Source organism: Mesoplodon bidens (genome assembly GCF_964165515.1).
Source record: "Mesoplodon bidens genome assembly, chromosome: 14".
In the NCBI taxonomy this organism is placed as follows: Eukaryota; Metazoa; Chordata; class Mammalia; order Artiodactyla; family Ziphiidae; genus Mesoplodon; species Mesoplodon bidens.
Window position 1 is genome coordinate 64,874,833 of NC_138170.1, and position 24,412 is coordinate 64,899,244.

The 24,412-nt window shown below is 38.2% G+C and overlaps 1 protein-coding gene across 4 annotated transcripts in view; it reads right to left on the reverse strand.

Annotated features, from left to right (window-relative positions):
* LCLAT1 (lysocardiolipin acyltransferase 1) overlaps positions 1-24,412 on the reverse strand; it is a 167,604-nt gene that overhangs the window by 95,979 nt on the left and 47,213 nt on the right. For 3 of the 4 annotated variants that reach the window (XM_081254167.1, XM_081254166.1, XM_081254168.1), the window contains 2 exons: positions 11,885-12,053; positions 446-644 (listed from right to left, as the gene is read on the reverse strand). In XM_081254167.1, coding sequence (XP_081110293.1) covers positions 446-644; positions 11,885-12,049 — 364 coding nt within the window. In that variant the 5' untranslated portion in view covers positions 12,050-12,053. The remainder of the gene's footprint in view (positions 1-445; positions 645-11,884; positions 12,054-24,412) is intronic. The other variant, XM_081254169.1, reaches the window with a different exon arrangement.

The following is a 24,412-nucleotide window of genomic DNA, read 5'->3' on the forward strand; positions in this document are numbered from 1 at the left end:
AACACCAGCACCTGGTATAACGCTTGGAACCAATGGTTATTAAATTACTATTTATTAGATAAATGTGAATGAATCAGTACCTTTCAAGTACCTTATCAGCACAGACCACTTTCTGGTCTAAATTACCACAAGTATGACATGTAATAAAAAGTTACTGAACTATTAATTCAAATCTTCAAATTTTTGGTCCTTCTGGGACCATATCTACTTCCTTGTGAGTAGTTTATTCTATTTCAACGTAAGATGTTTCTGAAAAAGGATTAAAATAATCTATTATCCCCTAAGGAAAAAAACAAAACTGGTGATTATTTTTGGCTAGGGAGGGAAAAAAGTGGAAATGGCTTTAATACTTAAGTGGAGTTTAGTAAGTTATTCTGTAGTTTTAGAGTGAGTACATCACATATAAAATAAATGAACAACTTATAATAATTTGTGAATAGCCTACCAAATCCTGGAACACATTTGAGAGTGGCTTTGAGGCAAATTTTCTCTAATCTGAGGTAGCTGTATCTCATCAGACAATTCCACAGGAACATCCAGTCCATTCTTGTCCGATGATTCATGATAATGACACTTCTTTCTCCAGGAACAAATGCATCACCTGTTATAATCACTTTTACACCAAACATGGTCTCCAGCAATGCCTACAGAAAAAGCAATACAGATATTTAACAATTTAAAGTTTTGATTTTCCATAGGTAAATTTTATCATGTCCCATAAATAAATCTGATTTCTAATAAGTCAAAAGCATGTTATTCTTGCTTCTATAATAAATTAAGAAAAAGAAGTTAATCTGGAAGAACACGAAGGCACTGTTTCTATTTTCAGTTCTACTAATTTAAGTTTCTGGCAGTTCCCTTATTTAAAAATGCTAACTTTCATTGAAATCTTCAAGATGGATTATTAAGACAAAAAGAAAAAGTACAAAAGGCATACAAAAAGTTTCCACTGTGTAATTTTTTCAGGTTATAGATATATAAGATTTTTAAATTTTTTCAATAAAAAGAGTCAAGAAATTTAATACTGAACATAGGACTGAGGGAACGAGAGTCAAATTTTTCATTTTATACCTTTCTGTACTAAGATTTTTTTTAAACAAATACACGTATCTGTTTATTTTTTAAATATATAAAGAATGTATATTTACTAAAGTGCTGCAGCCCCAGTACCTACAACAGTGCTTGACACATAGAAGATCAAATATTTGCCAAATTTGCTTAATTAACTTTTCTGATGGCCAGGCATAAAGTATATATGAAATATTTAGAAGAAAATACATTACAGACTGAAGTTCTTGAAAGAACAATAACATATTAAGAAGCCCTGATTACTGATTTCAATGCCCATTTAAATTTTTGAATAATTTACAGGTAACAAATTTACTAGTTAATAAATATTTGACTAATGGAGAGAAAACTGGTCCACAGCAGATAAAAGACAAGAAAATCGAAAGTTCTCTGGCAATATTATGAAAACTTTGATCAAAGTATAGCAAAGAAACTGTGGTACAGTTAATGCAATGGAATATGATACAACAATGAAAACAAATGAACTATGGATATCTACAGCAACATGGACAACATACAAGCATAATGTTGAGAGAAAATAAACAAGAATATATACATTAAGTGTCCATATATAAATCTTTCTGAAACAGTAACTAAGATATTCTAGGGATAAATATACAGATGGTAAAAATACAAGTGGTAAAATTAAAAAGAAAAGCAAGGAAATAATTATCTTACAAGTCAGGACAGTAGCTACTTCTACTAAATAGGAAGGTGTTGCGACTGGGAAGCTAGGTGGCTTGCTGACAATTTCCTACTTCTTGATTTGGCTGATAGTTATACTTTAAAATTATTTATTAAAGTGCCTTTATGTTTTATCAATTTTTCAGTATTTTTCCAAAAAGACCTTTTTTAAAAAAAGTATGATACAAAAGAACAACAGGACCTCAAATAGGACAAAGAAAAAAACAGGTTAAAAGGAATATTAGCTTTAAAAAAAAGTTAGATATGTTTGTTATTATGTCCACAGTATTAGAGTCAGAGGGTTAAGATGTAAAACATGATCATTTGGGCTAAAGTAGCTACAAAATGCCTGCAGTTTTCATCAAATTTTCAAAAGCATCCATAACCACTCAAATAGTTATAATCCCCCCTCCACCACTCCAAAGTCTGGGAAGTTAAGTTCCCATGTAGAAGAGAGTTCAGGATGGAGAGGATCAGGGAGGAGCCCTCTAGACTTGGACCCACAGCAAGAAATAACCATTTTTCCACTTACAAGTGTAAAGGGCTGTCAACTACCAAAGTGAATCACTGAGTTATATGTCTTGGCCCAGATGACATGTCTGAAGTCACCATCCAAGGTTAGTTTAGATCAGCCCCACTCTGCATTCCAAATATGATATACTTTTCAGATTTTGCAAAGAACTGAAATGCAAGAAACCCTTCCTTTAACTGGTAGAAAGAGGCAGCTGACTACTAATTGTATGTTGTACTATAGAAAACAGTTAAACATCTTAAGCCTATAATTCCCAAACAAACACTAACTCTAACCTTACATGTGTAATTTCTAATACATGTTTCCTATGAATCCCAAAACAATCGTTAGCCTTTCGTTATAGTAAATGTCAAAATACAAAATCCTAGACTGTAGAGGAGCATATTATGAAGCATTCTCCTCCCTGCCATCCAGCACTCTATCAGAATGTGCCTGAAAGTTATATATAGTCTTCTGGGCAGCCTAGATCTCTAGTTCACACTAATCATTTTTAATACCAGATAAGACATACCTAGTCAACGTTATTTACAGCTCCTGCAAAAGCAGAATAACAAATACACTACAGAAATAAAGTTGTAATGCCTATAAAGAACTCCAGAATTCAAATATTCCAGATTAAAAACTGTTTAAAAAAAAAAGACACTATTCTCATATTTCTCATATTCTGTTTCTAGTACAGAAGATAACAGTTTTAGCAGTAAGAAACTAATCTTATAAAATTTTATGTTGTATGTCTTAAACTGAACCAAGAGTGATAATTCTCATGGCTTTTACTTAACTGGTCAAAGATCTCTCCTAGAATTAGAAATACAGAAGTAATTTCTGAGGATCTTTTATATACCACTATTTACTACCTCCAAGTGTGTATGAAAACAAAGATGAACAGGTCCCCTCATGATCACAGAGAATCAGTTTTGCCTTCATGCCCCATGTTCCTATTTATTACTCCAGTGGATCTTTACTTAGTCTGATGTAAGAAAGATCTATGACGTTCCTCATCTCCAAGTCTGCCTTGGCTTTTCAGACTAAGCTTAGGCCGGGCTCCTCAAATCCTTAGCTATTTAGGGACGTGCAATCCCAAGTCATTCATCAATCCCAAATCATTCATCAAAGACTGAGACCCCCTTTCTTAAGAGCAGCAGTCTAGACAGAAATTATATTCAGTAATCTATGTTTGTTGAACACCTGCTGTGTTCTAGGATGGGAATGGAATCAGCAAGCTGTGGAAGAGACATGTGTCCTAGATGGGGAGTTCGAAAATGACTGCTGAATTCCTACGACATGATTTATGGTGAAAGGACAGAACTCCAAGTAGTTCTAATAATCTCAGTAATTAGCTAACAAACACTGTTGGAAAGACTCAGAATTTTCAGAAGCAAAAACTGCTCTGGGCACAAGCAAAGTTTGACCTGACAGTATTGATTATGCTGAACAGAACCATCCAAACATTAAATGAACAAGGACATGTACTCCTCATTACAAAAATGTTCCAAGGGAGACTGAATTGCAGACTAGAAGTACTTTGCAGACTTCAGGAAAGGATTCTCAGACACACAGGTAAGTTAGACTAGGTGACCTCTAAGTCTCATCTAACTCTAATAAGATTCTAAACGATTTTATTGTGGTACCTCATTTAACAGAAAATGTGCCCGTTTAAAATAGTAAGATAAGAAAAATCTTGCCAATGAAATCATTTTAAGGAACAGGAGAAGCTTACAAAAGAAAAGATCATTTGTGACCATTTCTGTGAAGCAATAATTAGTCTAAATGCATTTACCCTAATTTATTTTTACTGAAAAATGATTTTTAACTGGTTGGGATTGCTTAAAATAAAGTACACCTATGGGGAGAGAAAGCTAAATTCCTGAATAAAAAATGATCTGTTGTACTATTTGCTTCAAAATAAAAACTCCATTAGCACCTTATGAAGGTATGAAATAAAAGATATAAAAGACACCCTGACAGTTTTTCCTCCATTTCTTTTAACAGAGGTGTTCACTTTCTCAAAACTAGAACATCAACTTTCTATAACCTCGCTACAAGGGATTCAACTTCTATAAATTTCCAACTGAAAGACTCTCTGATCGATATGCCACTACTGGTGAGTAAGCCAGTGAGTTAAAAAGTTGAGTAACATAAGTTTTTGCAAATATATACCAATTTAACACTACAATGGTGGTTGAATCTTGCCTATATGATCAGCTCTGAAGACAGGTAATAAGGCAAAAGTCAGGAATAGCTGAAATTACCCTTGAATATCTCATAGGAAAGTACCTACAAGAGACCAGCACACATCAGTAAGACCAGCTCAGCCTGTTTTTTTCTGAATGTTGGACCAGATTTCTCCAACTGGCCATCAGATGAAATTATTGGTTTGCATATTGTTTTAAACACAAGAATCATATTCAGCACCGGACCACTCACATTTCAAACATTCAGTCTCATCTCTCCACTCTCCCCATATCCACCCTAGTACACGTAATTGAAGCTGTACAAGGTAAATAGATATATGACATAATTCTGCTGTAACAGTATTGGTACTAGTAGTAACAGCAGTAGGAGCAGCTATGGCAGAATTTGTCCAGTTAATTTGTCCATTTCTTCCAGAGTAATAGATTTTAATTGTGTACATGGCTGTCAGAAAAAAGACCACACTTCCCAGATTCTGTTACAGCTTTTAGCTGTTCTCACCAATGGGGTGAGCAAGAGAGATTATGTACAACTTGTAATTCACTGGTCTAAAGGGAAAGCACTTGCTCTGGACTTCCTTCTCTCCCCACTTCCTGCTGAGTGGGGCAAAGAAGGGGTAGTGAACAGTCTTGACCATACAGAAGACGATATTATGCCAGGCTGGGTGGAAGGAATCAGAGTCCCTGAGTGACATCAGGAACTAAGCTAACCTGTCAACCTGGACTTGAGGGTGAATAAAGTTCTGCCGTTTTCCAGCTGCTATGTTATGAACTTTCTTTGATAATGTAGTTTAGCTTACCCCCTAAAACTTCCATAGTAGCAAACAGTTACTGCTTACTTTGGAAAGGCTATATTCATTATCTCATCTAGTCATCACAATAACTCTGTGGCAGGTGGTATTAGAACTCCTTTATTTATTTCCTTATTTTTAAACAGATGAAGGAAGAGAAGTTTAGAGAAGCTATGTAGTTTAGCCAAGTTCAAATGACTAGAAAGTGGGAAGGCCAACAGTGAAACCAAAAGTCTGTTTCTAATACCTGTACGAATAAGCAGTCTGCTTATATTGGCTTTCCAAAGAAATTAGATTGATTAGACCCTGGAAAGCCATAACAATTGCAATGATTTCTACTAATGTAGTAACTCAAGAAAATCCTCAAAACTCGTAAGGTTTTGGTGGAGAGATTTAGCCAAAAACATGTAATTTATAATCAAAAAATCACACACTGTGGAAAATTTATCATATTAAAGAAGACGAAGTGTAGCAGCAACATATGACTGTTATTAAAAAAAATAATTTACCTCTAAATGTCTGCTTTAGAATCAGATACACATTGCTGACTCTGGAATGGATCTCAAAAGACCATCTGCTCCAATTTCCTTATTGTACAGATGATGAAAGAAAAACCTTAAAGTTATGTAAAGGACTTGAAAATTTATATAACTTTCAAAACAAAATGTCTCTGACTTTATAATGACTATTTAACAGTTTGACTTATTAGAAATAGCTACTTGTGATGGTTAATTTTATGTAACTGAACAATATGCTTATTTCACTTAATATAAATAGTTCATGGAGAAATGCTTTATAAACAAATGAGTAATGGTGATTGAAACAATACCACAAAATGAATATTTTACATTAAATCATATGTTTGATGGCTGCAACAAAACACTGGGCTTCATATCTTTAAAGGTGATTTTAAAATCTAACTCTAAAAAGTCATGGCCTGGAAAGTCAACTTCTGTCCTCTAACAAAGGAAGTTAGTCTTTCAGTCAAATGAAAGCCAGAAAAGAAACTAGTCAAGTTGTGTAAACCTACAACTAGGAAAGACAGTTTAGGTAGAGAACTATTATCTATCTCCACAAGGACAGAGGTCATATGCTAAGATGGTAGACACTTAAGAGTTAATAAATTAATAATAAATAAATGAGTGTTCAGGGATACTGCTGCTACTTTTTCAATAAACACAAGTTACAACACAAAACATCCTTCTATTAGAGAAAGAAATTTTGCCTGAAAGATAAGGAGGATACATACTAATAATGTAGGAATTATGCAAATATTCAATGCAAAGTATTTCCTACAGGAAAAATAAAAAAAGAGGATGAGGGCCCTAACAGAGTAAATGGCACCACACTTAACTACCCAGCTGACTTACAGGAAAATATAGTCATTATAATTACAACTTGAGGAATCTCAAGAAAGTAGTGAAACCAATAAAAGAACCCCATGTAAGTTCTAGAACTTTACAGTATTTTAAATCAAAATCCACTGTGTAAACAAAACACAGATTAGAGATGGCAAAAGACAGGGTCACAGTGAACTTGGTGACCTGTGTAACAATCTAAGCAATCTAACATACATATAATTGAGGACACAAAAGGATAAAAGAGTAAACGGGGCAGAAAAAAATATGTAAAGAAATAATGGCCCCAAATTTCCCAATTTGGACAAAAACAAAGCTACAGATCTAAGACGTCCAATGGAACGTGGCAAAATAAAGGAAACTATACCTAGGCATATCATAATCAAACTGCTAAAAAACAAAGAGAAATCTTTAAAGCAGCCAGAGGAAAATGACACATTACATAAAGGGAAGCAACAACATGTATGATAGCTAACTTTTTATCAAAAACAATGGAGAACTTCAAGAGGAACATAAGACAGGGGAACTTCAAAGTGGGGAGTGGGGGGCCCCGCAGGGGAGTCATCCCAGAAATGCCAACAACATTAGCCTTCAAAAATAGAGGCAAACTTAACTTTTAATTAAATAAAACCAGAATCCGGGGCTTCCCTGGTGGTGCAGTGGTTGGGAGTCCGCCTGCCGATGCAGGGGACGCGGGTTCGTGCCCCGGTCTGGGAGGATCCCACATGCCGCGGAGCGGCTGGGCCTGTGAGCCATGGCCACTGGGCCTGCATGTCCAGAGCCTGTGCTCCGCAGCGGGAGAGGCCGCAGCAGTGAGAGGCCCGCGTACTGCAAAAAAAAAAAAACAGAATCCATCTACAGGAGCCCTCACCACAAGAAAAGCTTAAGGAAGTTCTTCAGGCTGACGGGAAATGTCACTAGATAGAAACTGTACCATACAGGAAGAATAAGAAACACTGTGGGACTTCCCTGGTGGCACAGTGGTTAAGAATCCGCCTGCCAGTGCAGGGGACACGGGGTTGATCCCTGCCAGGAAGATCCCACATGCTACAGAGCAGCTAAGCCCGTGCACCACAACTACTGAGCCTGCGCTCCATAACTGGGCCCACACGTCACAACTACTGAAACCTGTGCGCCTAGAGCCTGTGCTCCGCAACAAGAGAAGCCACCACAGTGAGAAGCCCACGCACCACAACGAAAGGCAGCCCCAGCTCGCCACCACTAGAGAAAGCCCGCGCGTAGCATTGAAGACCCAACGCAGCCAAAAAACAAAAAACACTGTAAATGGATATTTAGATAAAACACTGTTCTATGGAGTTCACTGTGTAAGTAGATGCAATATGACAATAACAGCACAAAGAATGTGAGAATAAATGCACCACACTGTTACAAGGCTCTTACATTTTATACGTAGTAAAATTACTCTAGGTGGACTATGACACACTAAGGATACACTACGTAATCCCTAAAGGCATGATTTTATAACATTTATAAAAATATAAACATATATAAATTTTTCTTTCAACAAATAGAGGAGAGGATACTGCACAATTCTTGATACTGAAGTTTGAGATAGTTTGACCCTGAAACTTCTTTATGTTTGTCCACTCATCCAACGAGTAGTTACTAATACGCTCCTCGTTCCAGGTATTTCAGCAACCTATGTCTTTGGTTTCTCTAGAAAAAGAAAAGGCTTTCTATGACTATTTCTTGCCAACTTTCCTCTTCCACTGCAAGGGAATCATCTCACTAATGAAACTGATTTTATTACAAGTTGTTGGTTTCTCAGATTCCCACCCCCACCCCCCCTTGCCAAAGTGAGGTATTCCCTGGCTTGAAAAGAACTCCATCTTCTTTAGAAACAATCATGAGGTGCCAATGAGTTTCTTACCACCTGGAATGGTTAAGGTGCCAGGTGACTCTGACCAACCTTTGAAGGTTTTCTTATCACCTAAAGCTCTAATGGCAGCAGACAAACTGAGTTTAATCTCAACTCTTTTTAAATAATTTGCTTATGCATGTGAACTTGGGCAAATTATTAAATTTCTCAAAACTTCCATTTCCTCTTCTATAAAATGGGGATAATGGTGGCACCTAAAATGTAGCTGTCTTATTAAAGCACTTAGCATAACATCTGCCACATAAGTGGTCAATAGCTATGATCATCATTACCCTTGGGTTTTTTGTTTGATTTTTCCTTTTAACAAAACCTCCTAATTCTTCTCCTTATATCTGAATTAAATATGCCATACCTTTCCACAGGTATTTACCTACCAGTAGGTTACAATCCCTTTAGTTTGTGCCTGTAGAAAAGTCAGCTTTAAGTACAAATAGAGAAAAGAAAATAAGAAGGAGGAGACTACTTTTAGTTTAACAATATCACATTTCATAAAACAGATACGCCTGAATAAAATATTTTTAATTAACCTTGTAACAAGGGAGGAATATAATCTATAAAATTATTCATCAAAGGATTTCTTTTTAAAATATGAGAAGAAGGAGAGTGCACTGTAAACAATTTATTAAAATTCAATTTACAGGGAACTTTTGAGAAACGTCTTCTCTATCAAGGTAGGTACTCCCCCACCAACCACTGTTTCTGGAAATCTTTCCCTATCAACCTCCACCTGAGGGGTCTATAGCATCAGCATTGATACCTTCCTCTCTACAAACACAACAATGGCAGTCTGCCTGAGGGGAAAAAGACAACTCATTCAAAAGAAACAGGTAGAGAAGACCCTTCAACAAGTGAAGGAAGAGTATTCCCTCCTTCTTCTTCTTTTCAGGTTATTATACTCACCACCTCCACCAAGACAGGTCAATAAACCCAGTAAAATTAAGTTCCAGGTGTTGCTCAGGGAAAAGAAGGAACAGAACGCTCTCAGGAAATATGATTCATTCAAGGTAAAGGAGGCTGCTTGCACAACACTTCATTTTTGGAGAAGGCACTGCTCTTAAGCAACAACAAAGGGCTGAAACCAGTTCAGTGCCAGAGAAGGGAGGAGTATAGACTGGAAACCTATGAGGAGTAACCAGCTCTCAGGGTCAGAGGGACATGTGCTCAGAGCAGTATGCACAGACCTCGTAGCAAATATCTAGCTGTTCCAAGAATTTACTATACATTTTGTATGCACTTTTACCTCACACGTTTTCAACCTAGCCCACAGACAGAAAATGACTTCATTCCTAAATTCTGTGGTTACTAGGGAGACTTGATCACATCAATGTCACAAGTTTTAAGAAGTCTGTTATCTGAATCTTAATTTGTCATTTTATAAAATAAATGGAGGAGGTGGAGACAAGATGGCGAAGTACAAGGATGTAAGCGCACTTCTTCTTACAAAAAGACCAAAACCACAACTAACTGCTGAACAATCATCAACCAAAAAAAAAACACTCGAACCTACCAAAAAAGATATCCTACATCTAAAGACAAAGAAGCGACCATGAGACAGTAGAACGGGCGGAAACTCGATAAAATTAAATCCCATACTTGCCGGGTGGGCAACCCACAAACTGGAAAATAATTACACCACAGAAGTTCTCTCACAGCAGTGAAAGTTCTGAGCCCTACATCAGGCTCCCCAGCCTGTGGATCTGGCAAAAGGAGAAGGAGCCCCCAGAGAATCCAGCTTTGAAGGCCAGCAGGGTTTGAAAGGAGGGATTCCACAGGGCTGGGGGAAACAAAAATTCCACTCTTGGAGGGCTCACACAAGGTCTCGTGTGCACCAGGACCCAGGGAAAAAAGCAGTGACCTCATAAGAGCCTGGGCCAGACGTACCTGCTGGTATTGGAGGGTCTCCTGCAAAGGAGGGGAGACACTGTGGCTCACCGGGGGTGCAAAAACACTGGTGGTGATAGTTCTGGGGAGTACTCACTGACGTGAGCCCTCCTGGAGGCTGCCATTTTCTGACCAAGACCTGGCCCTACCCAACAGCCTGTAGGCTCCAGTGATGGGATGCCTTAAGCCAAACAAACAATGGGGGGGGGGCCCGGGGGGCAGAGACGCAGCCCCACCCATCAGGAGACAGGCTACTTAAAAGTCTTCCTGAGCACACAGCTGCCAGATAAACACCCCCTGACACAGACCTGCCCACCAGAAGGACAAGACACAGCTCCACCCACAAGTGCGCAGGAACCGGTCAATCCCACCTGGAAACCTGCATAAGCCTCTCAGCATCATCCACCAGAGGGCAGACAGTAGAAGCAAGAAAACTACATCCCTGCAGTCTGCAGAATGGAAACTGCAATCACAGAAAGTTAGACAAAATGGGATGAGAGGAATATGTCCCAGATGAAGGAACAAGATAAAATCCCAGAAGAAAAACAAAGTGAAGTGGAGATAGGCAATCTACCTGAAAAGAATTCAGAGTAATGATAGTAAAGATGATCCAAGATCTCAGAAAAAGAGTGAAGGCACAGATCTAGACAATGCAAGAAATATTTAACAAAGACTTAGGAGAAATAAAGAATAAACAAACAGATGAACAATAACTGAAATAAAAAATACACTACAAAGGGGCTTCCCTGGTGGCGCAGTGGTTGAAAGTCCACCTGTCAATGCAGGGGACATGGGTTCAAGCCCTGGTCTGGCAAGATCCCAAAGGCTGCAGAGCAACTAAGCCCATGTGCCACAACTACTGAGCCTGCATTCTAGAGCCTGTGAACCACAACTACTGAGCCTGCGTGCCACAACTACTGAAGCCCATGTGCCTAGAGCTCGTGCTGCGCAACAAGAGAAGCCACTGCGATGAGAAGCCCGCACACCACGACGAAGAGTAGCCCCCGCTTGCCGCAACCAGAGAAAACCCACACGCAGCAACAAAGACCCAATGCAGCCAAAAATAAAATAAATAAAATAAAAATAAATATAAATAAATAAATAAAATAAACGGAAATGCAATATAAAATTAACAATGTAAAAACTCTTCAGTCTGCATCTTTAGATTTTTGCATTTTACTAAAGTATACCCCAATGAAGGAAAATAAAATTCATTAGGAATATGGAAGAAACTCAATTTTGGAATATAGCCCTTAAATACATATTTTATTTCAAGGACATGAATTACTTCATTTCTCTCTTTCATTTAAAGGGGGAAATACAAAAACTAATGTGCTTCTTATGTAACACAAATATGTTTCTTCTAATATTTGACTAAATCTGACTCTAACAATATACAAAGCAATAGGCTAGGCCACTTTGGTTTGGTCACTTTGGTACGGTCTCTTTGGTATGGTCTCTTTCTCTGCTGTTTAACTTACCACGGGTAGCGTGAGCCAGGTTGCCACAAGGCGGTTGTTGATCCAGCGATACCAAGATGGGTTTATAAACATCAAAGGTAAAAAGGGACCCAGCATGAAAATGCTTCCAAAAAAGCTTCCCCAAAACAGAGTGAGTATAAAGTATATCCCTCTCCATGACACCATGATTCTGAAAGACACAAAAAAAATCGATATATTTTGTTACTGTAACTGTCCAAATTGAATTTCAGAATGATACATGTAATAATCTTTAATTATAGGGCTACAGAATAGGCCCTGATAAAGAATATGAGCTTGAATGCCCTCTTACATGACCTACAGGTCTAACAAGTCAGAACATTAGAAATGGATACTCTCCCCCAAAACAGATATATTTATCAATGGAACAGAATACAGAGCCCAGAAATAAACCCACACACCTATGGTCAATTAATCTTCGACAGGAAATCCCTGATGGTCCAGTGGTTAGGACTCTGCGCTTCCACTACAGGGGGCACAGATTGGATCCCTGGCTGGGGAACTAAGGTTCTGCATGCCAGGTGGCGCAGCCAAAAAAAAAAAAAAAAATCTTTGACAATGCAAGCAAGAATATACAATGGAGAAAAGACAATCTCTTCAGCAAGTGGTGCTGGGAAAGCTGGACAGCCACATGTTAATCAATAAAGTTAGAACATACCCTCACACCATACACAAATATAAACTCAAAATGGATTAAATATAGGACATGACACCATAAAGCTCCTAGAAGAGAACACAGGCAAAACATTCCCTGACTTAGCAATGTTTCCTTAGATCAGTCTCCCAAGGCAACAGAAATAAAAGCAAAAATAAACAAATGGGAACTAATCAAACCTATAAGCTTATACACTGCAAAGGAAACCACAAACAAAATGAAAAGACAACCTACGAATGGGAGAAAATATCTGCCAACAATTTGACTGACAAGGCCTTAATTACCAAAATATACAAACAGCTCATACAATTCAATAACAAAAAAACAACCCAATCAAAAAATGGACAGAAAACCTAAATAAATATTTCTCCAAAGAAGACAGATTCTCAATAGGCCCATGAAAAGATGCTCAACATCGCTAATTATTAGAAAAATACAAATCAAAACTACAATGAAGTACCTCACACTGGTCAGAATGGCCACTGAAAAGTCTACAAATAACAAATGCTGGAGAGGGTGTGGAGAAAAGAGAACCTTCCTACACTGTTGGTGGGAATGTAAATTGGTGCAGCCACCATGGAAAACAGTATAGAGGTTCCTTCAAAAACTAAAAATAGAGCTACCACATGATCCAGCAATCCCACTCCTGGGCATTTATCCAGAGAAAACCAAAATCCGAAAAGATATGTGCACCTCCAGTGTTCACAGTAGTACTATTTACAACAGTCAAGACACGGAAGCAACCTAAATGTCCACTGACAGATGAATAGACAAACAAGATGAGTTATATATACAAAATGGAGTACTACTCAGCCATAAAAAGTAATGAAATAATGCCATTTACAGCAACATGGATGGACCTAGAGATTATCATACTAAGTGAAGTAAATCAGAAAGAGAAAGACAAATACCATATGCTATCACTTATACATGGAATCTAAAATATGACACAAGTGAACTTATTTATGAAACAGAAACAGACTCAGTCATAGAAAACAAACTTATGGTTACCAAAGGGGAAAGGGGGTGGGGGAGGGAAGCGGTAGGAGTCTTGGATTAGCAGTACAACAACAAGGTAAACAACGTCTTGCTGTATAGCACAGGGAATTAAATTCAATATTCTGTAATAAACCATAATGGAAAAGAATATGAAAAAGAATACATATATATATGTATAACTGAATCACTCTACTGTATAGCAGAAACTAACACAACATTATAACTCAACTTTTCTCTTTTTTTAATTGAAATAAAGAAAAAAAAGAGATACTCTCAACTGACCTCCCCCAAAAAAGAAAAAAGCTGTTTAAAAAACCTTGCTTTTTGTTCTGCTTATTAGTATTAACATAAAACTGTATATTTTCTTTTCCAAGACGTTATCCAACACAAAATTTTAAAATATTCCAGAGTTCATTTTTTTTATCTCTTACTATAAAAAGTAGATTTAATGGACTAAGAACTGCAGAACAGCTTCCTAAGGGTGACTGTGCCTAACAGTGATGGTAATTTTACAGAGTGCACTAAAAAAGAATTTTTTAAATCTAGAAATATTAATTTTTTACATTAGAACCTAAAAGTAATATCTTTGGGCAATTGGTCTTTATGAGCTGAAAGGTTAAGTAGAAGTCAGACTCCTCACTCACTTTCGTAATTATTTGCCAATGGATTACTTTTGAGGGTCCTCATAACCAGATGAACAAAATATTGATGTTTTAAAAATAAAATGTTGGAAGCACAGTCTAAAATGAATAATCAAACATTTGATTTTACAATCTAAACTCTATTAGAGCAAAAACATGGTTTGCTTCAGGATAATAAAACCATTGGAAACACTAAAACCATGAAAACAATAATGGCCTTAAAATTTATATATTAAAAAAGGTATTTCAGGGCTTCCCTGGTGGCGCAGTGGTTAGAAGTCCACCTGCCAATGCGGGGGACACAGGTTCGAGCCCTGGTCCAGGAAGATCCCACATGCCACAGAACAACTAAGCCTATGCACCACTACTACTGAGCCTGCGTGCCACAACTACTGAAACCAGTGCACCTAGAGCCCATGCTCCGCAACAAGAGAAGCCACCACAATGAGAAGCCCGCGCACCGCAACAAAGAGGAGCCCCCGCTCGCCGCAACTAGAGAAAGCCCGCACGCAGCAATGAAGACCCAGCGCAGCCAAAAATAAAATAGGTAAAATGATTTTTTTTAAAAGGTATTTCAGCAATTAAGACCTCTGAATATTTGAACAGAATCACAACAGGAAAAAGAAATAAAATTTCAAATGTCATGGTGCTTTAAAAAATGTCAGTCAGACAAACAAAACAGGTCAAGTCTCTTACACCAAATCAAGTTTTTCCGCATATTTGGTATACTTTTAAATCTCTACCAATACTTGACAGTGTTATATACAAAATCCTTCAAAGTACAAACAGAACAAATATCTGCTAAGAACTGGCTTTCTGCTAAACTCTAGATCTGAATTTCTAAGAAGTGCTTTGAGGGAGTGAGGGTGGAGAAAAAGAACACTGAAAAACAGTAGCCAAACAATTTGCTCACACAGGGCCCAGGATGGTCTGTAGTTCTACACACCCTTGGCTTTGCTTTCTCTGAGGCTCAGCTCCTCCTCTTTGCATTAAAAGACACTATAGGCCACTTCTCTCCAGTCTAAAATAATAATTAAAAGAGTGGCTAAATTTAGTATTCTCAACCCCTATTTCCTTTCATAACCCCTGCCTCCAAAATATCCCTGCAATCCTACTACTCGATTTGAAAATCCCCCTGTAACTACCTTTTTTTAAATCTACTGTTTGTTTCTGCCATTATCTAGCTCTCTGTTTAGATACTCACCCCTCAACTCCCTGAAGGGCTATACTTTACATCCATATACAACTACCTCCCCATCAAAGGCTCTGACATGCTTCTTCCTCACTTACTAAACTACTTCTCATTTGATGTCATTAAAAGGAAAAAAATTATAGTTAAAGGAGCTTAGGTATCATGTAACAGAATCTTTTCAATTTACAGTGATAAAGCTAAGGACCAGAAGAGTTAAGAGATGTGTCACGTGATATACTGGGATTACTCAAACCAAGTCTAATCTAAAATTACTTTTCCATCCTACGCCTGTTTCTTCCCTAACCTCTCAATCATGTGTACAGTGATTCAATAAACATGCAGAGAGATTCCTACTGTGTGTCAGGCCCTGTGCCAGTTATTTGGGGATACAACAGTGAACATGACAGACATACCAAGCTCTTACATATCTAACAGTCTCTCCAGCCCCTCCTTATGAACTCTGCATTTAATCTAGCCCTGTTCTCTCTCTTCTTCCAAGTCTCAAGGATTTGATAGAAAACTTGGTTAAGAATTATGCTAGCTACACGCTTATTTAGAATAAACAAAATTTAAAAAAAACAAAAACAAAAACTGGCTAAACCAAGTGCTGGTAAGGATGCAGAGCAACCAGAACTCACACACGTTGCTGGTGGGAATGCAAAATGGTATGGCCACTTTGGAAAACAGCTTTACAGTTTCTTAAAATATTAAATGTACATTTACGATATAACCCAGCAATCCCACTACTGAATATCCAGGACAAATTGAAAACTTACGTTGACACACAAACCTGCACACAATTGTTTTCAGCAGGATTATTCATAATTGCAAAAAACTAGAAACAACCCAAATGTCAGTCACGGGTGAGGGGATAAACACACTCTAATACATAGAAAAGAATACTACTCAGCAGTGAAAAAACATATGACTGATACATGCAACATCTGGGGTTAACGTCAAATGCATTATGCTGAGTGAAGGAAGCCAGGCTCAAAAGGCATGATTTCTTTTTACCTGTATGTTTTCATTTATATGACATTCTGGAAAAGGCAAAACTATACGAGGGAACAGATCAGTGGTTGTCAAAAGGTTAGGGGTAGGGGGAGTGTTTGACTGTGAAGGGGCAGCACAAGGGAAGTTTTAGGGGTTGAGGAAACTGTTCTATTTCCCAATTGCAGTGATGGTTACAAGACTATGCATTTGTTGAAGCTCACAAAACGTATATTTACTATCTTTACTAAATTAAAAAGAACTAAATTAAAAAGATTATGCTATGTGAGATAAAATCTGATAGAATATTCATTAAGCTCTTATGATCTGGGGAATTCTACACGTCTGGATTATTTCAATTATAAGGACATCTAAACTATGCCAAGCTTTTAGAATACACCAGGCACTGTTTCATATATTTTAAATGCGTGAACCTGTTTAATACTCACAATAATCCCATGGTGTAGATATTTTCATTACCCCACACTTTATATATAAGGATACCGAGGCACGAAGTGGTTAAGTAATATGCTCAAGATTATACAGCTAGTAAATGGCAGAGCTGGGATTTGAATCCAGGTAATTCGGTGTCAGAGTCCATGCTCAGTCTAAAATTCAACAGTATGTTCTTTTTCAAGCATATACTTCTTTTGTAATTAAACACACACTTTAAACACTATACAAAATCAAGATGTCATAAATCTAAACCAAGTTTTTAATATCTCATGCAAAAATTATTCTGTATGTTAGTGAAGTTTATAGGAACTTAGTGAGGAAATCTAACGTCTTTTCTTACCTTAACACTCCCTAGTACTTAACATATAGCATACAAAAACTTGGGGTGAGCTGAGGATGGGGGTTGCCAGCTTCTGCTGGAAAAAAATCTGGTTAAATAACTGGTAAATGAACCACCTAATCTTTTAAAATCCTTTAAAATAAGGGCCACATCACTGCAAAGGTAATCACAAACACCGTAATTTAATATTTCTGTGCATTCTTTGTATAATACTGATAGCATTCTCAAAAAATAAAAGCCATTTGGAAAATAATCATAGTTTTAAAATGGCATATCCATTTTATTGCCGAGTACAGATACATAGAACTCAACTGCAGATCTTCTTGAAAAGCTATGCCTACTTCAGTGTAACCCAGGAACTTTTCCCCTTAAGACCACTGTCCCTTCTCAATGAATTAAGATCTCTTACCCACTAACTTCCTAGCTCATAATCTGATTCTGATGCTTGCCCTTGTCTAACCATCTGTGGTTCCAATGACTACAATGCCAAGCAAAGGCAGGAACCAAAACATAGCCCACCTGGACTTCTTATTCAGTTGCATATATTATTCCTACAGTATGACAATGTGGGAGGATACTCCCTGACAAGGATTAAGGGAATCTACTAGGGATACTGACAGTTCCTTGCTCAGGAAGGAAAGACGTTTTACTTCACAAAATTTCCTTAGTTTTTTAATTCACATAACAATTCAAATATTAACAAGCATTGCTCTCATAGTCTAGGAGGGAAGCTAAGTGTGCTAAGGAACGATTGCAATTTGGTGTGATACATACTATAATAGAGGTATGTAACAGGTGTTAAGGATAGGTCAAAGCAAGGCAAGATGAGCTCTGCTAGAAGGGATTAAAGAAGGTGTTAGACACTTAGAGGATGAGAAATTGGGGGAGGGGAGAGATTACTCCAGACAATGAAACAAAACATGTAGGGCTTCCCTGGTGGCGCAGTGGTTAAGAATCCGCCTGCCAATGCAGGAGACACGGGTTCAAACCCTGGTCCAGGAAGATCCCACATGCCGCAGAGCAAATAAGCTGGTGCGCCACAACTACTGAGCCTGCGCTCTAGAGCCCATGAGCCACAACTACTGAAGCCCGCGTGCCTAGAGCCCGTGCTCTGCAATAAGAGAAGGCACGACAATGAGAAGCCCTTGCAGTGCAACGAAGAGGAGCCCCCGCTCGCTCCAACTAGAGAAGGCCGGCGCACAGCAACGAAGACCCAACACAGCCAAAAATAAAAACTAATTAATTAATTAATTAAAAAAAAAACCATGTAGAGTCACATAAATTTGAAACAGCATGGCTTAAACAAGGAACTGTAACTTATTACATATTAATGAGGTATAGGGTATACATCGGGGAGCTGCAAGAAATCAAGAAGACCCTGGTCCGAAAGACAAAGTGCACATAACCAGGGCAGGATAGACAAGAATACCACCTTGAGCATGTCACCATGGGTGGGAAAAAACCTAAGGCGTATGACTCATGTTTTAGAATAAATGTCAGAAGTGACATGGTGTAGATAAGCCTGGACTCAATAAAACCAACCTGTATACTGATTAAGAGCAAAGAGCTTCTCTGCCCTCTAAAACAGTGCATGGGACTGTCAGCAAAAATCCAGCATTGACAGATGCTGGTATTAAAGAGGTCTGTGAACCAGGAGCACCTGATCCAGTTCCAACTCTCAACAGCCTGATGATCGTGACCACACCGCTTAACCAGGATGCTCACAGGTGAGGAAGTTAGGAAAAATTCCCTCATATTTTGAGCACCTAATATTTGCCAGGCACTTTACAAAAGGCTCTCAGTATTTACATACTTAACACCTACAGATTCATATTCATGAACAACCCAAAGGTTCATGACATGTAAGTAATCTGTAATTTTGCTGAAACTCAATGTTGAAATTTGAATATTGCAAAACTAGTGTCAAAACACAAATCAGGGCTTCCCTGGTGGCGCAGTGGTTGGGAGTCCACCTGCCGATGCAGGGGACGCGGGTTCGTGCCCCGGGAGGACGCTGCATGCCGCGGAGCGGCTGGGCCGTGGGCCATGGCCCCTGGGCCTGCGCATCCGGAGCCTGTGCTCCGTGGCGGGAGGGGCCGCAGCAGTGAGGGGCCCGCGTGCCGGAAAAAAAAAAAATCATTTAGGTAGTAATAATCTGGCCAACTATATAGTATCCTAATCTCAATGGGCCTTTACTCTGTTCTACCTACCGCACGTGCACCATAGTGGATTTATAAATTGGAGGTTTTATTATCAAAAGACCTTGCTATAGGGCTTCCCTGGTGGCGCAGTGGTTGAAAGTCCGCCTGCCGATGCAGGGGACACAGGTTCGTGCCCCGGTCCGGAAAGATCCCACATACCGCGGAGCAACTAAGCCCGTGAGCCATGGCCGCTGAGCCTGCGCGTCTGGAGCCTGTGTTCCGCAACGGGAGAGGCCACAACAGTGAGAGGCTCGCATACCGCAAAAAAAAAAAAAAGAACCTATTACCAGGGGCATTCCTGGAAAATGCAGTGGAGAATCCAGAACTGGGACCAGTAAGACTTAAAAGCCAAAAAGTAAATACTGAGTAATAAAAGTAATATGAAGAGTTAAGCATATTGTTTCAGCCTTTGTCTTCTCTGGAGAAAGTGAAACAGTTTCTGGGCTGGGGGACACACAGCTGAGGGCAGTAACTGCTCTGTGGGATTAAGTAACCATATACCTACTGAATCGTGAACGCTGAGACCCCACAGAGTCTTCCCTCACTGAGCTCTCAAATGACTGCAACAAGATTTTAGTCCTAGTCCAGTGCACTCCAATAAAGCTTTCTGCAATGATGGAAATGTTCAATAGCTGTGCTGTCCAACATGGCAGCCATTAACTAAATGTGGCCACTGAGCCCTTTGAAATTTGGCTAGTTCAACTGGGGAACTGAATTATTAATTTAATGGTATTTAAATGTAAATAGCCACATGTGGCTACTGCATTGAATATGAATAGCACAGCTCTACGCTGACTTACTGGAGCACACTTCTCTGAGGAGTCTGACCAGACCATGAGGAAGGATGAAAATATAGAAACACTGGTGGTTCCCTTTTTATTAGCTGTAATAAAAATTCCAGCTAATCACCCTGCAGTGAAGCCCAAAGTTCATATAACCCTCACCTGTATGCAAGCTTCTTTGTAAGTCCCCTATTTTTTACTGTGAGTAGATTATGACACATCTGAGGAAAGACTTTAACATGACATTAGATACCAAAACAAACAGAAAAAAGTATACTTGAAAGAAACAAACTATTCAGGGAGAAAAAAACTATCTTTAACATTTTCAGAAAGACAAGAAATACTGCATCTGGTAGACAAGAATATGCACCTGTGGGGGAAAAATTTTTGATAAAATGAAGAATGGAAACATTCAGAGAATGAGAGCTACTGGAAGTTTAAAACACAGCAAATGTTTAGCAAAAATGAAACACTCAACAGAAGAGTTAGAAAATAAAGCTGAAGAAATCCCCCCAAAAGTCAAGCAGAAGATGAAGAGACAGAAAGTATATTAGAGGACCAAGACAGAGGTCTCATAGGCAAATCATATAAACTTCAAAAAGAAAGTAGTGAGAAACTGGAGGAGAGGAAACCAGCAACAAAATAATTCATAGAAACTCCCCAGAACAGGAGGACATGACACTCCATATTAACAGAGCCTACTGAAAGCTAGGATAATGGATGAAAACAAATGCTCACCAGGGCACGTCACTGTAACTTTCAGAACAGAGGAAATGATGGACATTCTACAAAACCTCTGGAGGGATGAAAATGGGTCACATGTAAAGGATCAAAAATTAGACTGGATTTGGACTCGGCAGCAATACCAGAAGCAAGATGAAAACAGAACAATGCCTACAAAATTCTCAAGAAAATTATTCCATCCAGTCACTCTTTCACTGAAGTGTAAGGATAGTAAAAACACTATCACAAGGTCTCAAAGTTACCTCCCATACAATCTTTTTTCAAGAAGCTATTGGAAAACGGGCTCTGCTAAAACAAGAGTAAACAAGACTGAGGGAGACTTGAAATACAGGAAACAAGAGATCCAACACATGTGAGAACCTCCAAAATGATCATGAAGGGAGATCCCAGGGTGACAGTCATGCATAGAACAGAGAAGGCATCCAATCTAAACAAACTGGGGGAGGGTGACATATCACCAAAATCCTTGCTGCTAAACAAACCATCTTTTTCTGAGCCAAGAACAGAATGCCCAGGTAAAGCTGGCACAGATTCTAATCTGTACTTGGCTTCTTGAACATGTACTAGTAAAATTCCTGTTCTCTCTTCCATACACAGCTGCCAGATCAGCTGATGACACTCATTTTATCTATCCTAAGTACTCTACTCTGACCTACTCCTGAGAGGTGGAGGGAGGGCATGGTGAATTTAGAAGCATTATTCCTACCCGAGAGTCAACACCTGCAGAGTCCTGACTGTGGTGAGCCCTCCACAGTAGTTTTCCAGGACTTATTTATGCATGAACCTGCTCACTGCCTTCCCCTAAAAAAGGATCTATCTGGTGAATCCTCTGGGAAGCTGAGGTCTGACTATCACCCAGAGACTCTGTACCTGTAGAAGCCTTCATCTATCTAATGGCAGCAGTGTTTGATGGCAGTGTTTGATAGATTACGCTGACTTCTCAAGTTCTCAATAAATAAATAAATAAATTGTATAGGGATTCATAGATAGGTAAAATTTTAAAGTAAAAGAACAATCAACATAAAAGGATACTAGCTGTCATGGTGGGGCACACAGGAGGCTTCTAAAGGTACTGGTAATATTCTATTTCTTAAGTATGGTGGCTATTTATATGTTCACCAACAATGACTTTTGGACTATTCTATCAGCGGCAATTTTTGCCAATCTGCACACACACCATATATCATACACTCTTCTAATTATATGCTACATTAGCAACAGCAACAAAAACAGTTTTAGTGATTACCATCCTTGGTGGAAATGGAAAAAACACAGCTTTCACTTGTTAATTCATGTATTTCTATATTACCTAATTTTATACAGAATAAACATATAATTTACAATTAAAGATATTTTAATTATAAAAAATTTAAGAACACATTAATTCAGGTTAGGATGATCTCTCTTTGTTATAATCCCTAATCAAATACTCTGCCAGAAAAAGCAGTCCTTGGGAATCAGTGGAGACAAATAAATGGGACAAGTTTATAAGTTTTCTAAGACTGCTCCAAAATAAATAAGCAACATGTTGATCCTGATTCAAGTGACAAAATCAAATACATAAGATGAGAGCGTGAACACTAATGTCAATCACTGCATATATACGATATATAATAATAGTTATTGCAAAATATCGCTTCACAATGAAAATGAAAACGTTTTAACAGTCAGCTAAAACAACCATAGCCTGATTACTGAGATTATTCCACAAACTGAAAGAAATTAACTGTTAACTATTTAAGTAGTTTAAGCAAATGCTCTTTACGCTCTAATTTTGTAAACTAGGTGAATACTTCACTTATACAATCGTACTGATTTAGTTTTTTCACAAACAGAAGTGAAATGTTTATGAACTGATTAATTTCTTTTAAATCCACCAATACACTTTTAAATCCCTGGATGCATGTTAATTTACATGACCTGATTTTGATGAACATGTCTTCATTTTTTGGAATTTAATAACATAAACACATCTGTTGACTGATGAAATGGTGTGCTTCTTTATTCCCCAGTGACAACTGTATTTGTTTTCCTTTCAAGTCCCGAAAGCAGAGGCTCAAAGCTAAATTTAACATCCAATTTTACAAGCAAAGATTATGGTTATTATTATCTTTTTCTCCTCTTACAATCTTATATTTTTATTCTTATTGGCATTATTGCCATATGTCTTTCATTGTAAATCACTTTAAATTCTTGTAGGAAGCAGACTATTAATTAAAAATAAATTTAGGGCTTCCCTGGGGCCCAGTGGTTAAGAATCCACCTGCAAATGCAGGGGACACGGGTTCAATCCCTGATCCAGGAAGATCCCACATGCCGTGGAGCAACTAAGCCCGTGTGCCACAACTACTGAGCCTGCACTCTAGAGCCCGTGAGCCACAACTATGAGCCCGCAAGCCGCAACTACTGAAGCCCGTGCGCCTAGAGCCCGTGCTCCGCAACAAGAGAAGCCACCACAATGAGAAGCCCGGGTACCGCAACGAAGAGTAGTCCCCACTCACCACAACTAGAGAAAGACTGCGCAGCAACAAAGACCCAAAGCAGCCAAAAATAAACAAATAAATAAATTTAAACATTGTTACCTACAGTGACCTTATTTATGTTTACACATTTTACTAATTAAAAAAAAACAAAAGAAACTAGGTCTCTACTAAAGCATAGTGTCAGGAAACCACTAGAAATTTGTATTTAACAGTTTATGTTCTAGGTATTCTGAAGACAAAAAAAGTATACTCCTGTATAAGCAAATCGCCAAAAGAAACAAGTAACAAAAAATAAACCAAAAAGACAAAACTTAAAACACCTCTGCTTATCAATTAAGCACTTATAATGCAACCAGGGGAAGCTAAAAGGATACTGTTTAAAGGTGCTCTGGCACCTTTACCTGTTTGGGAAACCAACAGACAATAACAGGAAAGGGACAAACTATACGATTTCATTCTTCCTGAAGCAGCACGAGAGAATAATACGTTCCCAGATACAAAAAGAAAGTAAAAGGTTAAGCAGCATTCTAGTCACAGAGCACTCAGAAGAAATAAAAGCAGTTTACAAATTCTGACAAAACAGAACAGGACAGCTACAGAGCAGAATACGGTCAAACCTCAGCTCTACCCAAAAATGAAGCAAGAACTTCCAACTATCAACTGGAATTCAGTAAACAAGTCTGTTAACTCCCTGGTGGGGGAGTCTACCCTGAGTTCTTAGAACTGTATACAGACATTTGGGGTTATATAAAATGACACTACTTATCTATTGAAGTTTAGTGAGAGAAGAAATTATCTGGATAAATATTCACAGATCTCTACACTGATACAATTCTTTTACTTAAAATGTATTCAAAAGTTAATACTGAGAAAGAAGCAGAGAGTATATACTGTATAATTCTATTTATCTAACATTCAAAAGCATAGAAACTAATTTATAATATTAGAAGTAAGGATAATAGTTATCCTGGGAGGTGCAGAGCAGGAATAGTAACTGCAAGGGGCACCAGGGGGCTTCGAGGGCTTT